Source organism: Triticum aestivum, chromosome 7A (genome assembly GCF_018294505.1).
Source record: "Triticum aestivum cultivar Chinese Spring chromosome 7A, IWGSC CS RefSeq v2.1, whole genome shotgun sequence".
NCBI lineage: Eukaryota > Viridiplantae > Streptophyta > Magnoliopsida > Poales > Poaceae > Triticum > Triticum aestivum.
The window spans coordinates 72458106-72472325 of NC_057812.1; the positions used below are offsets into that span (position 1 = coordinate 72458106).

A 14220-nucleotide genomic window follows, 5' to 3' on the forward strand; every position below is an offset into this window, starting at 1 on the left:
CATATTTTGGTTGATAAAAATTCATTATATAACCTCCCGAAAGTTTTGACTCCCGTATCACGCAATTATTCTCTATTCTTGTTTCGAGCTGTTTTTCTGACAGATCTAGATTATCATGACGCCCCCAAGTGCTTCCAAGGACAAGTTCTTCGAGAAGGTCATCAACCCTTACCTCGCGGAGGTGTTGCGACACCCTTAAACCATTGAGATGCATGATGGGTTGTTGCACATCCGCGATGTTGAGGGACCAAAGGGAACCGGAAGCGTGGAGACGAGGCTCGAAGCAATGGAGCAACAAGTTTTCAAGTGTCAGGGGATGGTGGAGCGTGGAATCAACACTAGCCACACGATGCTCACGGAGTTCACTAACAACTACAAGCCGTATGCCAAGAACACCAAGGAGGCCATCTTCAAGCTATATATATGAGAAGATCGAGCACCTCCAAGCCGAAATCTATGACCTGCAAAATCAAAACTGTGAGTATGAATATAGATTCAAAAGAATGAGTTTGGCTGCAGATTCGGGGATTCCGGAGACTCGATCATCCTTCTATGATGTGAACCTATGCCTTGGAAGATGGATGACAAGCCTTCATCATCAACATCACCACCACCTTCTTCACCGACAAAGGATATATAATCACATGGGTATGGGCACTCCCCCTTGGCAACTGCCAAGCTTGGGGGAGGTGCCCCGGTATCGTATCACCATCACAACTCCTATCTTTACCGTTTTTCTTAGTTCGATATTATTAGTAGTATCTTGATCTAGTAGAATAAAGTTTATGGCATGATCTAGTTTTGAGTTTTGCTTTATGATCTCTCTTTGTAATCGAGTCCATGAGCTATATATAATAAAGATTAGTGTTGAGTCAAGGGCTTGATTATTTTGCCATGATCTTGGGTGAATAAAAGAAAACAGAAAAAGAATAAAAAGAAACAAAGAGTTCATATTGATCTTATTGAGAGTAATGACTTCACATAGAAAGAGTATGATGATTAAAAGTTGTTGGGAGTTGGCAGACATAGCTTTGGTCATTCTTGCAATTAATAGGAAGTAATAAGAAAGAGAGGTTTCACATATAGATATATTTTCATTGACATCTTTTATGATTGGGAGAACTCATTAAAATATGACATGCTAAAGAGTTGATGTTGGACAAGGAAGACAACGTAATGAGTTATGTCTTTCTTATATCTGAGATAAAGTATGTTGTCATGGATCCTCTAACTTGTTGAGCCTGCCTTTCCCCCTCATGCTAGCCAAATTCTCAACACCAAGTAGAAATACTACTTGTGCTTCCAAATACCCTTAAACCAGTTTTGCCATGAGAGTCCACCATATCTACCTATGGATTGAGTAAGATCCTTCAAGTAAGTTGTCATCGGTGCAAAGCAATAAAAATTGCTCTAAATATGTATGATTGATTGGTGTGGGAGAAATAAGCTTTATACTATCTTGTGATGTGGAAGTAATAAAAGCGACGGACTGCATAATAAAGGTTCATATCACAAGGGGCAATATAAAGTGACGTTCTTTCGCATTGAGATTTTATGCATCCAACCATAAAAGCGCATGGCAACCTCTACTTCCCTCTGCGAAGGGCCTATCCTTTATTATTATCTTCTACCTTATGCAAGAGTCACGGTGATCTTCACCTTTTCTTTTTCATTTTATCCTTTGGCAAGCTCAGCATGTTGGAAAGAACATGATATATATATATATATATCTAATTGGATGTAGGGGAGCATGAACCATTATTGTTGACATTACGCTTGAGGTAAAAGGTTGTGGGGCAAAACTATAAGCCCCTATCTTTCTCTGTGTCCGATTAAAACTCTGTAACCACAAGTATTGCGTGAGTGTTAGCAATTATGGAGGACTAAATGATAGTTGAGTATGTGGACTTGCTTTTTAGCTCTGACATAGACTCTTTCCGATGTTATGATAAATTGCAATTGCTTCAATGACTGAGATTATAGTTTCTCGGAGCCCAATAAGGTTTATGATTTATACTTTTGCATTGTGAATAGATCATCACTTGAACATAAGTAATCATATGACAAAATCTATATATGTTGCTATTATAAGAATAATCATGATGCCTTCATGTCCGTATTTTATTTTTATCGACGCCTCTACCTCTAAACATGAGTACATATTTATTGTTATCGGCTTTTCGCTTGAGGACAAGCGAGGTCTAAGCTTGGGGGAGTTGATACGTCCATTTTGCATCATGCTTTTATATCGATGTTTATTGCATTATGGACTGTTATTTCACTTTATGTCACAATACTTATGTCTATTCTCTCTTATTTTACAAGGTTTACATAAGGAGGGAGAATGCCGACAGCTGGAATTCTGGGCTGGAAAAGGAGCAAATATTAGAGACCTATTCTGCGCAACTCCAAAAGTCCTGAAACTCCACGGAACATCTTAAAATAAATAAAGAAAAATCCTCGCCAAAGATGAAGACCAGGGGGCCCACACCCTGCTCACGAGGGTGGGGGACGCGCCCCCCTAGGGCGCGCCCCCCTACCTCGTGGGCCCCTGGTGGCTCTCCGACGTCTATCTTCTCCTATATGAAGTCTTTCGATGAGAAAAAAAATAAAAAGGAACTTTTCGGGACGAGACTCCGCCGCCACGAGGCGGAACCTTGGCGAATCCAATCTAGAGCTCCGGCAGAGCTGTTCTGTCGGGGAAACTTCCCTTCGGGAGGGGGAAATCATCACCATCATCATCACCAACCGTCCTCTCATCGGGAGAGGGAAATCTTCATCAACATCTTCACCAGCACCATCTCATCTCCAAATCCTAGTTCATCTCTTGTATCCAATTCTTGTCCCAAAGTCCGTGATTGGTGCTAGTAGGTTGCTAGTAGTGTTGATTACTCCTTGTAATTGATGCTAGTTTGTTTATTTGGTGGAAGATCATATGTTTAGATACTATTGCATATTATTACCCCTCTGATTATGAACATTAATATGATTTGTGAGTAATTACGTTTGTTCCTGAGGACAAGGGAGAAGTCTTGCTATTAGTAGTCATGTGAATTTCGTATTTGTTTGATATTTTGATAAGATGTATGTTGTCTAGCCTCTAGTGGTGTTATGTGAACGTCGACTACATAACACTTCACCATTATTTGGGCCTAGAGGAAGGCATTGGGAAGTAATAAGTAGATGATGGGTTGCTAGAGTGACAGAAGCTTAAACCCTAGTTTATGCATTGCTTCGTAAGGGGCTGATTTGGATCCATATGTTTCATGCTATGGTTAGGTTTACCTTAATACTTTTGTTGTAGTTGCGATGCTTGCAATAGAGGTTAATCATAAGTGGGATGCTTGTTCAAGTAAGAAAAGCACCCAAGAACCGGTCCACCCACATATCAAATTATCAAAGTACCGAACGCGAATCATATGAACGTGATGAAAACTAGCTTGACGATATTCCCATGTGTCCTCGGGAGCGCTTTTCCTATTATAAGAGTTTGCTCCAGCTTGTCCTTTGCTACAAAAAGGATTGGGCCACCTTGCTGCACTTTATTTACTTTTGTTACTTGTTGCTCGTTACAATTTATCTTATCCCAAAACTATTTGTTACCACTTATTTTAGTACTTGCAGAGAATACCTTGCTGAAAACCGATTACCATTTCCTTCTGCTCCTCGTTGGGTTCGACACTCTTACTTATCGAAAGGACTACGATAGATCCCCTATACTTGTGGGTCATTAGTGCACCTTTGCAAGGGCGAAGGCCATTCGCGCTCCTTCTATACAGACCGACCGCTTGATGACGTCAAGTCGAGGGCAAGCGCTTACAAGCCGCCTCACGAGCCCGAAGTAGCTGCTTGGAATCGGCTCGGCAGGCCATAGCCGGATAACCATATCTTTCATGGCTAGTTCTGCCGCCTTATGCAGTTCGATCAGCTGTTTCAGTTGATCATCAATAGGCACCGGATAATTCGGTGCCAAATACTGCGACCAAAAGAGCTTATCGGCGGTGTTCCTTCCTTCAGCTCGATAGAATTGAGCGGCATCTGATATACTATGATGTACCTCGGCAAATACACCTGAGAATTCCGGATTCACAATCATAAACATAGTTTTCCCTTCAAATACTTGCTTTACATGGGAAAAGCCTTACCCGCCGTGATCTTCCTCGCCTCTTGGATCCCCTGCAGGGCGCTTTGGGTTTCCCCCCGGGCGTCGCTCGTGGCTTGACGTGCCTTGGTGAGTTCGGACTCTTTCTCCGTTAAACTCTGCTCCAAGGCCTCGCATTTACTTACGGCCTCTTGCAGCTCCTGCTCAGCTTTAATAACTCTGGCTTCGTGTTTCTCATGAAGAGTCCGCTCCATGGCCGCCTTTTTCTCGGCGTTGGCAATGGCCCTTTTGAGGGCCTCGACTTCGGTCATAACCCCTAGCACAAATTATGCAGCTTATTTCATACTGAACATTTATTTCACAATAAATGTGTGCAATGCTTGTGCATACCTTGTTTATCCCTCAACTGCATTTTTAGTTGGCCAATTTCTTCTATGGCCCGCTCCAGACTTTGACTCAGTCCGGAGATCTCCGCAGTACGAGAAGCAGCAGCCGATACAGGTATCTGCTTGGAACAAAAGAGAAATCAATATTACTCAATGAGTCATCCTGTGATCATCAATGCGATCCCCTGTCCGGTTCCTTCTTTCACCGAACAGGGTATCAGGGGCTACTATCTATACTATGACACTCTTCGGCAACTTATAAAACATACCTCAAAGCCTCTTATAAGGCTGATACAGGCTTCGTTCAGTCCACTCTTGGTTGACTGAATCTTCTCAATCACCACACCCATAAGGGCACGGTGTCCGTAAACAATGGAGGCGTCTCGTAACGCCACCAACAAAGCATCTGACACCTCTGGATGGACAGAGATCGCCGGCGGAACATGCACGCTCCCTCCAGCCGAAGGAGGCTGCCTTCTTGATTCTGGAGCCGTATAAACCTCTGGAATCGCATCCGGTGAGGAGCCGAACTCAAGGTGGCCCCCGCCGTCAGACCCTATGGGGATCTTTTCCCCCACGTGTCCGGCCCCTGCGGTTTGACCTCCAGGCGCCACCTTCATGGTTTCTTCCTTTCCTCCTTGGCCAGGGTCCTTCTAGGACGAAGCCTCGGTGTTATGCACCTATTTGGAGGAAGGGGCCTTTTGGGGCGTCCCACTCTCCATAGCATTTGAGCTCAGCAGGTCCTTTGATGAGGATTGTTTGGTACGGGACCTCACCGGACTACCAAAAAATGGCTTAAGGTTAAAATACTAGGCCACGATGAGTCCGGACACTTAAACGTACTCGGATTTTACATACTTACGAGTTGACCAGGGGCTGGGCCCTGGGATCCCATGCCAGGTCGCTGTCGGCGGCGGCAGTGGACTCCTCCGGAAGAGAAGGCCTTCCCCTTTTGGGCAGTTCGGCCTCCAAGGGTGTGGAGGCCGTCCTCTTCCTCCTTCCCCCGCAGGGGATTCATCTTCCTCCTCCTTTTTATCCTCTTCGGAGGCGGAACGGGCATCAGAGCCTTCGGGTATTGTGTCCGAAGTGCCATGACGATGAAGGACGCCCTGGGTCTTTTTGGCCTCCTTTTTGGCCGTCTTCTTCGGCACCTTGTAGGGCGTCGGGACCAGCATCTTCGTCAGAAGTGGGATGGCCGGGTCTTCGGGCAACGGGGCCGGACAATGGATCCGCTCCGCCTTCTTCGTCCAGCTCTGGGGGAGTTGAATAAACATGCGTTAAGCGCTTCCTTTGGGTCATGCGGATAGAAAATTTTGATAAACTCACTGAACTTGCAGGGTGGGACTGTTGGTACCCATGGTCTTCGGCGGAGTCCGGCCATGATTTTCTAGGCTTGAAAAGCACCTTCAAAATGTCCTCGTGCGAGGAGTCGAAGAACCTTCGCAAAGTTTGGTGCCTGGCCGGATCGAAATCCCACAGATTGCAAGTTCGGTGTTGACAAGGCAGTATCCGGCGGACTAACATCACCTGGACTACGTTGACAAGTTCAATGTTCTTATCGCACATATCTTTAACGCGCATCTGAAGCACCGACATTTCATCAGATGAGGACCAGTCCAGGCCTTTCTTGACCCAGGATGTAAGCCGCAGAGGGGCGCCGGATCGAAACTCGGGAGAGGCGGCCCATTCCTTGCCGCACGGCTCAGTGATGTAAAACCACTGTTGTTGCCACTCCTTGACAGAATCATTAAAGGTTCTCGTTGGACATACGACGTTGGGCATCTTGCTCACCATAGCGCCCCCGCACTCGGCATGCTCGCCGCCCACCACCTTGGGCTTCACATTAAAAACCTTCAGCCATAAACCAAAGTGCGGCGAAATACGGAGAAAAGCCTCACACACGACAATGAATGTCGATATGTTGAGGAAGGAATTAGGGGACAGATCGTGAAGATCGATCCCATAATAATACATGATGCCACGGACGAACGGGTGGAGGGGAAACCCTAGCCCACGGACAAAGTGAGGGAGGAATACAACCCTCTCGTGGGGTTCGGGAGTAGGGACGATCTGTCCCGCTGTCGGGAGACGGTGGCTGATTTTCTTGACCAGGTACCCGGCCTCCCGAAGCTTTGTGACATCCTTCTCTCGGACGGTAGAGGCCATCCATTTGCTTCCTGATCCGGATCCGGACATCTTTGGAAGACCTTTTGTGGGTAGAGAAGGTGAACGCTTGGGCGCTGGAGCCTGAGCTGAATGGAATGAATCAGGAAGAGGGCGTGGGTGAAAAGAGTGAATCCTAATCCCTTTATAAGGGCGGAAGAGGCGATGCGCCTCCCCACTCGCCTGGTAAAACCTCTTATTCCCCAAGTGCCATAATTGATGGCATGGTTGGGTTACCCGCATCCGTATTGATGAGAATCCCGTGATAAGGGGACACAATCTCTGCTTCGACAAGACGTGCCAAGGAAACCACCTCGCGATGTGTGCAGTAGCTGGTTGAGAAAAACGGTTCGAATAATGACCGGGCCATGGCATGATGTCATGCTGTCAAATGTGTCAGCAGATTAGATTTGTGGAAATATTATTCTCTCTATGGTGGTATGTGGAACTTGTTTTGCAGAGCCGGACACTATCCTTGTGTTCAAAATCTTCTATGGAGTATTCGGAGGAGGAACCCGCCTTGCAATGTCGAAGACAAAACTGCGCGCTGGACACATCGTCATTGAAGCCTGGTTCAGGGGCTACTGAGGGAGTCCTGGATTAGGGGGTCTCCGGACAGCCGGACTGTATCCTTTGGCCGGACTGTTGGACTATGAAGATACAAGATTGAAGACTTCGTCTCGTGTCCGGATGGGACTTTCCTTGGCATAGAAGGCAAGCTTGGCAATACAGATATGTAGATCTCCTCCCTTGTAACCAACTCTGTGTAACCCTAGCCCCCTCCGGTGTCTATATAAACCGGAGGGTTTAGTCCGTAGGACAACAGACAATGAGACCATAGGCTAGCTTCTAGGGTTTAGCCTCTACGATCTCGTGGTAGATCAACTCTTGTAATACTCATATCATCAAGATCAATCAAGCAGGACGTAGGGTTTTACCTCCATCGAGAGGGCCCGAACCTGGGTAAACATCGTGTCCGCTGCCTCCTGTTACCATCCACCTTAGACGCACAGTTCGGGACCCCCTACCCGAGATCTGCCGGTTTTGACACCGACAACTCCACTACAAGAAATATGTCAACTTGCGACCATCACTATTGGTCGCTGAATGGTCATTGTTTTTCATTTGTGACCATTTTTGACCAAAAACAGATGGTCAAAAGTTGGCGGTCGTAAACTAGAATTAACGACCTTCTTTGTGATATGTAAAACGTCGTTGGTTCCATGACCAAAATTTTGGTCACTAGCAGCCTCCCCAGACCACGTAGGATCCAGCATGGCAAGCTGACGTGGATAAGAATCAGCTCGGTCCAGTTCGGTGTTTTACATAGGCCGGGGCCAACAATTCAGCTGATTTAGTACATTTATTTTTGTTAATTTCTGTCGGCTACATGGGCCAAGCCCAACTATTCAGCCCATCAATTTTTATGCACGTTTGACCTTTCAAGAATACTAGGAAATATGCCCGTGCGTTGCAACGGGAGTCTAGTCATCAATTGAGAAACCGGAGATAATGCTAAAACGATTGTTGCTGCAGACGATAATGGGTCACCATTTATCTAATTATCAGACTCCAAAACACTAAATTTAGAATACTAAGAAATAGAAATAAAGTTGAGATGATTGGTGACGAAGATGATGGCAACATATAACCATTTATTTGGTAATCCGATTCAAAAACACTCAATTCGGAAAATGTTGCTAATCTTAAAGGTGGGTTATGAAAATCCTCAACAATGGTCTATTCAATGTTGTCATCTATTTTTGTAATTACAACAACAAAATAAAAGTTAAACCTTCCATATCTAGATTGTTGTCTGCAAATGAAGTGCACCTACCGAACTTGCAAAATCGAAGTGGTCTTGTAGCCTAACTTTTGAAGTACATAAATGGTCTTGTCATCTAAAAATGGTCTTAGTTCTTAGTTCTGCATGTTCTTATAATGCAACGTGCATGTATTAACCACAAAGAAGCATCATCATCAGAGAACAGTGTTTTCAAAGTGGTCTAGTAGTCTAGAATAAACTCCCTTTTCTTTTTGTATACTTAATACGGTTGCGCTTCTTTTGATTGGTTGTGCTTTCATTTGGGCTATATTTGTCCCAGAATATCGACCGAAGCTTCTTTTGGTTTGGTCATGGTTTTCCCACGGAATCACCCAAGCTCATGTGCAGCCAGGATAATTAATTGCTTCGTTTTTCATTTTCTCTTGGGTAATGGACCCATATCTCCACCTCTATCTGTTAATGCCTCGTCTGTTGATTCTCACAACTCCCAACATATATAAGCTAGTAGAATTTTGTGTAAAAAGGCGATGTGAGACCATTGATTCAAAAACGGATCCTAACTTTTAGCACATGCAGGTGCTACATCAATTGGCGGCAGCCTTAACGTCGAGATGGCAGGTCGTGAGATTGATATAGACACACGCAAATCTTTTTTCATCGCTTCAATGAAGTCCCTATTTTTTTGGAACGGATTGATCGAACATGTTTTTCATGGAAACGGATTGATCAATGCTCGTATGTGTGCTAGGCGGCTGCTCGGAGACGCATGGTCAGGACCGTTCATTTTTTTTGGAATGGATCAACAGATATCAATTTGTGCGCCTGGTCAGCCGGTGCTTTGATGAAAGAAATACGCACGTGCGCTAGTCAGCTAGTGCTTGACGAAAGAAAGATGTATTGGGAACTAAAATGGAAAATGTAAATCCTTTCTTTTATCTAAAACCAGGCCGTCCCATTTCTTCCTCTCTCTCCCCAACATTTTCCTACAGCTTGGTGGCCCAATAGACCAAACCGGGCGAACCGGCCCAGCAACATCCCACATACGAGAGCGTGTGCTCGATCCCCAATCACTCCCTTGGATCGATCTCCGCCGCCACACGCACGCACGCAACCGCGCCTGAGAGGAGCCCTGTGCCGACACCTCGGTCGCCGCTCCTCCGTCAAGCAAGCCAACCCGCCGCGTCACCACCGCCTCCGTCTGCCGCCTGACCTTCGTCTACCTCTGGCGCCTCCCTTCTCCTCCTTCCGGCTGCCCAGCGAGCCAGTTAGTTCGTGCCCGAGCTTGAGCTGCCGCAGCACCTTCACCGCCCTGCACACGCCGATGCCGCCAGCCGCGGCGCCCTGCCTAGCCTGGCAGGCATGTCTGCAGCCGCTGCTGCCGTCCCCGGCGTTCCACATCTCCAACCCGAGCACCTCGCTGGGAAACTGGGTGGTTCGAGGCGTCTTCACCGGAAGGAGGCAATGTGGCGAGGCAACGGCGAAGGTCGGCAAGGGCGCGGAGGCTGTGGGGTGGCCGGATCTGAGCGACGGCAGCTTCCTGCTAGCCTCCTGGGGATATGAGAGAGACGGGGAGATCAGCGAGAGCAGGGGAAAGAAGGAGCGTAGCTAAGAAGAGATGGGCGCCAGGAGGTTCCACTGTTAGCCAGCGAGAAAGGGGTTTGAAGACACGTGTTACAAGAACTTCATGGTGGCCGTATGGGACAAGGAGACATGCCGGTGCTCTCCTCATCTGTTTTTTCTCTATCGAGGCAGAAGGATGTAAAGAGAACACAAGGATCACTCAATTAAATCTCGGCCGTCTAAAATCAACGGATACAAAAAAATGACTTATGGAGAACTATGAAATCTTCCTTTAATATTAGATAAAGCTCCCTCCATTTTTATATACAAGGCCACAAACTTAAATTACAGGTACCAATGTAAAATTTAATGTCTGCTTTGAAAATCAGCCTTTCTTTTCGTTTACTGGGATCATTAATACCCCACATGCATGTAAGAAAACTGAGTGAAGGAAGTAGCTGACTGTCATTATGACTGCATGCATGCAACTATTAAACAAGTTGCTAGTACGAGAAAATATCATTAATTTTGCCTCGATTACTGTTGATGGCCTTGTATAGATGCAAAACATATATTCCATAGTGGCCTTGTATATAAAAATGGAGGGAGTACTATTTTGTGCAGCCCATTTTCTGGTTTACATTCAGCCATTTTATACAGTCAAATAATAATTCGATCTTGGTAGTTGGTCCAGTACACTTCTCAGCCCATTCACATATATGCGGCCCATATTCATACAAATGATTCTCCTTTTCGATAAATTTTGCAAATAATTTCATAATTCATCACTAAATATGTTTACATCACAGGCTGTAAAGCCCTACAAAATAGTATCACATGTTCCTATACAAAACTATCAAATCATATGTACAACAAAACATAATACAAAAAAATAGTTCAACAAAAATAAATTTTCTTCCTCTTCCATCTTCCAGAACACGCAACACCTGGCATTGGAAGGATCAGCCATTAGAAGCATATAGAATACAATGGAAACAATCAAAATAAAGAAATGAAAGGCACACACTATGAAAATTACAACAGCACCAATATTTTTTATACTACCATAACAAACAGAAATGTAATCTGATTGCATAGGACATATGGCATTATCAACAAGACAGAAAAATTTATAGTGCCAGCTCATGAAGAAGGCAAAGCATATTTTACAGTGCGGGCTCAGGATGCCACCATGCACACTCCAACAAAAACTAAACGGAGGGCAAGAGAGCAGGACACAACTGTACCTGGAAATGCTGCTAGCCAGCGACAAAAGTAAGTTGGTGGGAGCCGAAGAGGGGTGTGCCAAAGGAGCCAACCATGCCGACGAGGATGAGGTAACCGGTGATCATCTCCTGGTTCTCCTTGATCTTGCCCTTGAAGTCCTTCCGCTACAGGTCGTCCTGCTGCAGCTCATCCTACACCGCCCAGAAACAAACAATTCAGGTCAACAACTGCATAGATCATACCTTGTTTGCTTATCCAGACCAGACACTACTACAGTACTTGTTTGCTTATCTAGACCAGACACTACTACTATTTGTGAATATAGCAAATGTAAAAACAATGTAAATGGTAAACAACACTTGAGAATATAGCAACAGATTAAGAGCATATTGTTTAGCATCACACAGATAGTAGCACAATGCTACATGCAACTGTTAGGATAAAGTAGAGCTTCTACATTACATAGTCAGATATGAAGGACCAAGCAAAATGTTCCGGAAAAGACAAGTTACAGAGCAATCATGTATAGACCATTCTACTGGTAGCAAGGGCATAAAGATAATCACTTAACAAGCAGTACCAACATGAGTAAATCACATAAAGAAGTGCAATCTAATATCCCAGCTGCCAAAACACCATTCAAGATTCCGTACAGACCGAAAAAGAGCATGTGCTGCAGGACATAAAAATATACCATGAGCATTATTTCTACAAGTAAAATCCCTGTAAATATTACAAACATGCCACTGGGTACTAATCAGCCAGAGTAGTGTCATGGCTACCCGAGGAATCACCTAAACACAGCCTCGAAGAGGATGGCCAACGATGCCTGTACTAGATTCACCATGTTGCCTATAATTCCATCAAGACAAATACAATCAGTATCAGGATCAAAGGTTCAGAGCAAGAATAGTGAAGGCGTTTATGCTATAAACGACAAGATGATGATGCAAACTGTAACGAAGTAGGCATAGAGTAACAAAACAGCTCCATTACACTTAAGCTGACAAGGAGATGATGCTTTGCTGTAACTGGATTCACCATTTAGTCACAGGAATACAACACAGTTCAAGAAATACTCCACTAAAGACAAACCATAAATTAAACTACTGCAAGCAAGAAGAGATAAGAAGAGGGAACTACTGCTTGCAAGCACTACTGCTTGCAAGTCCCAACTTAACAACAACTATCATCAATTTAGTTAATCGAAGATGCTACTCTAACTACTCCATTTTGCAAGATTCTACTGTAACTATCAGTACTAGAGTAATCGAATGTGTTGCAAGATGCTACTCTAACTAGATGCTCCAAGTTGATACTCCAATATACTGCAAGCAAGTTCATACTCCCACAAGAAGAGAATTCAGACAAGAATTCGTTCCACACACACTGTTCATTCGAGCCTGTGCTCTCTGCAAAACTTGAAACAGTATCACACAGGCGTCCAACCAGCAGCAGAGAGGTCAGCCACAACACAATCGACCTAGAGCTACAACCTGACAGTAACAATAACCGCACAACACAACCATTCCTCACGCATGTGACTGAAAAAGTAACAGAAATTCATTTAACGGTGCTCTGCTAGGCGTACCTCTCGCCTAAGCTCCTCATCTGTGTCATCGCCATCTGCTGGTTCGACAATGTGCTCTCTGCAAAACCTGAAACAACACCACACAGACATCCAACCAGCGGCAGAGAGGTCAACCACAGGTACACAGCACACCAAACCAATACCGCGAAATCACAAATCTGACCGAGAAACCCAGGGCACCTTTCTCTTCGTCCGAGGCCCGGAGCGCCTCCCCTGTCCAGTCCTTGGGCACGAGCGGATCCTGCACAGACATGAACGCACCAAAAAATAAAAACATCACCGCCTGGGATCGAAGAACGAACGAACCGAGGAGCCGGACGCGAGGGAGAGGGAGAGGTAGGGTTGGCTTACCCGGTGGGCGGAGGCGGGGCTGTCGGGGCCGGGGCAGGGGGCGGCAGCGGCGGAACCAGAAGAGGAAGCAGTCGACGAGGAAGGCGTCGAAGAAGGCCACCACCGCCCTCACGAGCGCCTCCGCACACCCGCACATAGAGCTCCTCGAAGGAGAGACTTCGACACGGTGCTTGACGGGCTAGATCTTGGGGATGCGCTTCCGCCGCCGCCCCTTCCCGTGCGCCCGCGCAGCGGCGATCCACCCTCCCTGCCTAGGGTAGGGGCCGCGCCCGGTTGATCTGGCCGGAGAGGATGAAGGCCCGGAGCGAGGGGGCGTCGGGGAGAGGAAGGGAGGGGGTCGGGGTGGCGATGCAGTGAGGAAGGGCGCGGGGGAGGCCATGGATGCTGATGGAAGGGCGCGGGGGATGCCATGGATGGGCGCGGGGGTGGCTATGCGGTGAGGAAGGGCTCGCCGGTGGATCTAGAAGGGGAAGGGAGGAGGGGTTTGCGATGGGGTGGAGACAGGTAGGGGTTTGCGGTGGGGAATGGATGGGTGGATGGATGGATGGATGTGGGATGAGGAGATGGATGGATGGATGGATATGTGCCATGTCATCGATCCATGGCACAAACGTCTCCACCAATCAGAATTAAGCGCATGTAATTGTATTTCTTCTTTAGTTTCTCTTATATATTTTCTCATCAATGTAAAGAATCTATCAAATATTTGCTGCAAAATGGCACCATTTCATTTTTCAAAAATATTAGACCATATTTATGTCCAATTAACCAGATGATTGTGTGTTAAAAACTTTTCACCATCCTCCCATCAAATTGACAAATTTTTGCCGATTCAGTAGGAAACGGGTCAAATTTGAACTACAGCCATCACACAATTTGCTATTTATTTTTTCCAAAAATCATTTATAGGTACATAAGTATCTATTTAGGGCCAGTTCTTTTGGGCGATTCTACCAGAATCGCCCCCTCCCCAGCTTCTCCCAGAATCACCACTCCATATGTTTTTTACAATCCTAGCTAATTAGACCTTAACTAGATAGGATTGTAAAAAAAT

The 14220-nt window shown here is 45.8% G+C and overlaps 1 protein-coding gene across 8 annotated transcripts; it reads right to left on the bottom strand.

Moving 5' to 3' along the window:
- Window positions 1-10747: 10747 nt before the first annotated feature.
- Window positions 10748-13673, bottom strand: LOC123150090 (uncharacterized). 8 transcript variants are annotated; one of them, XR_006474961.1, is made up of 6 exons: window positions 13167-13663; window positions 12996-13056; window positions 12816-12882; window positions 12007-12076; window positions 11245-11415; window positions 10748-10944 (listed from the first exon to the last, which is right to left on the bottom strand). XR_006474961.1 is itself a non-coding variant. In XM_044569887.1 (5 exons), exons 1-4 carry the CDS (start codon window positions 13300-13302, stop codon window positions 12019-12021), a joined length of 339 nt encoding a protein of 112 aa, XP_044425822.1. In that variant the 5' UTR covers window positions 13303-13673; the 3' UTR covers window positions 10748-10944; window positions 11245-12018. The 8 variants fall into 8 exon arrangements, 4 of the variants coding, with proteins under 4 accessions (XP_044425822.1, XP_044425821.1, XP_044425823.1 ...); XR_006474960.1 differs by having other exon boundaries at window positions 12019-12076; window positions 12979-13056; window positions 13167-13657; XR_006474959.1 differs by having other exon boundaries at window positions 12019-12076; window positions 13167-13652.
- Window positions 13674-14220: the final 547 nt, after the last annotated feature.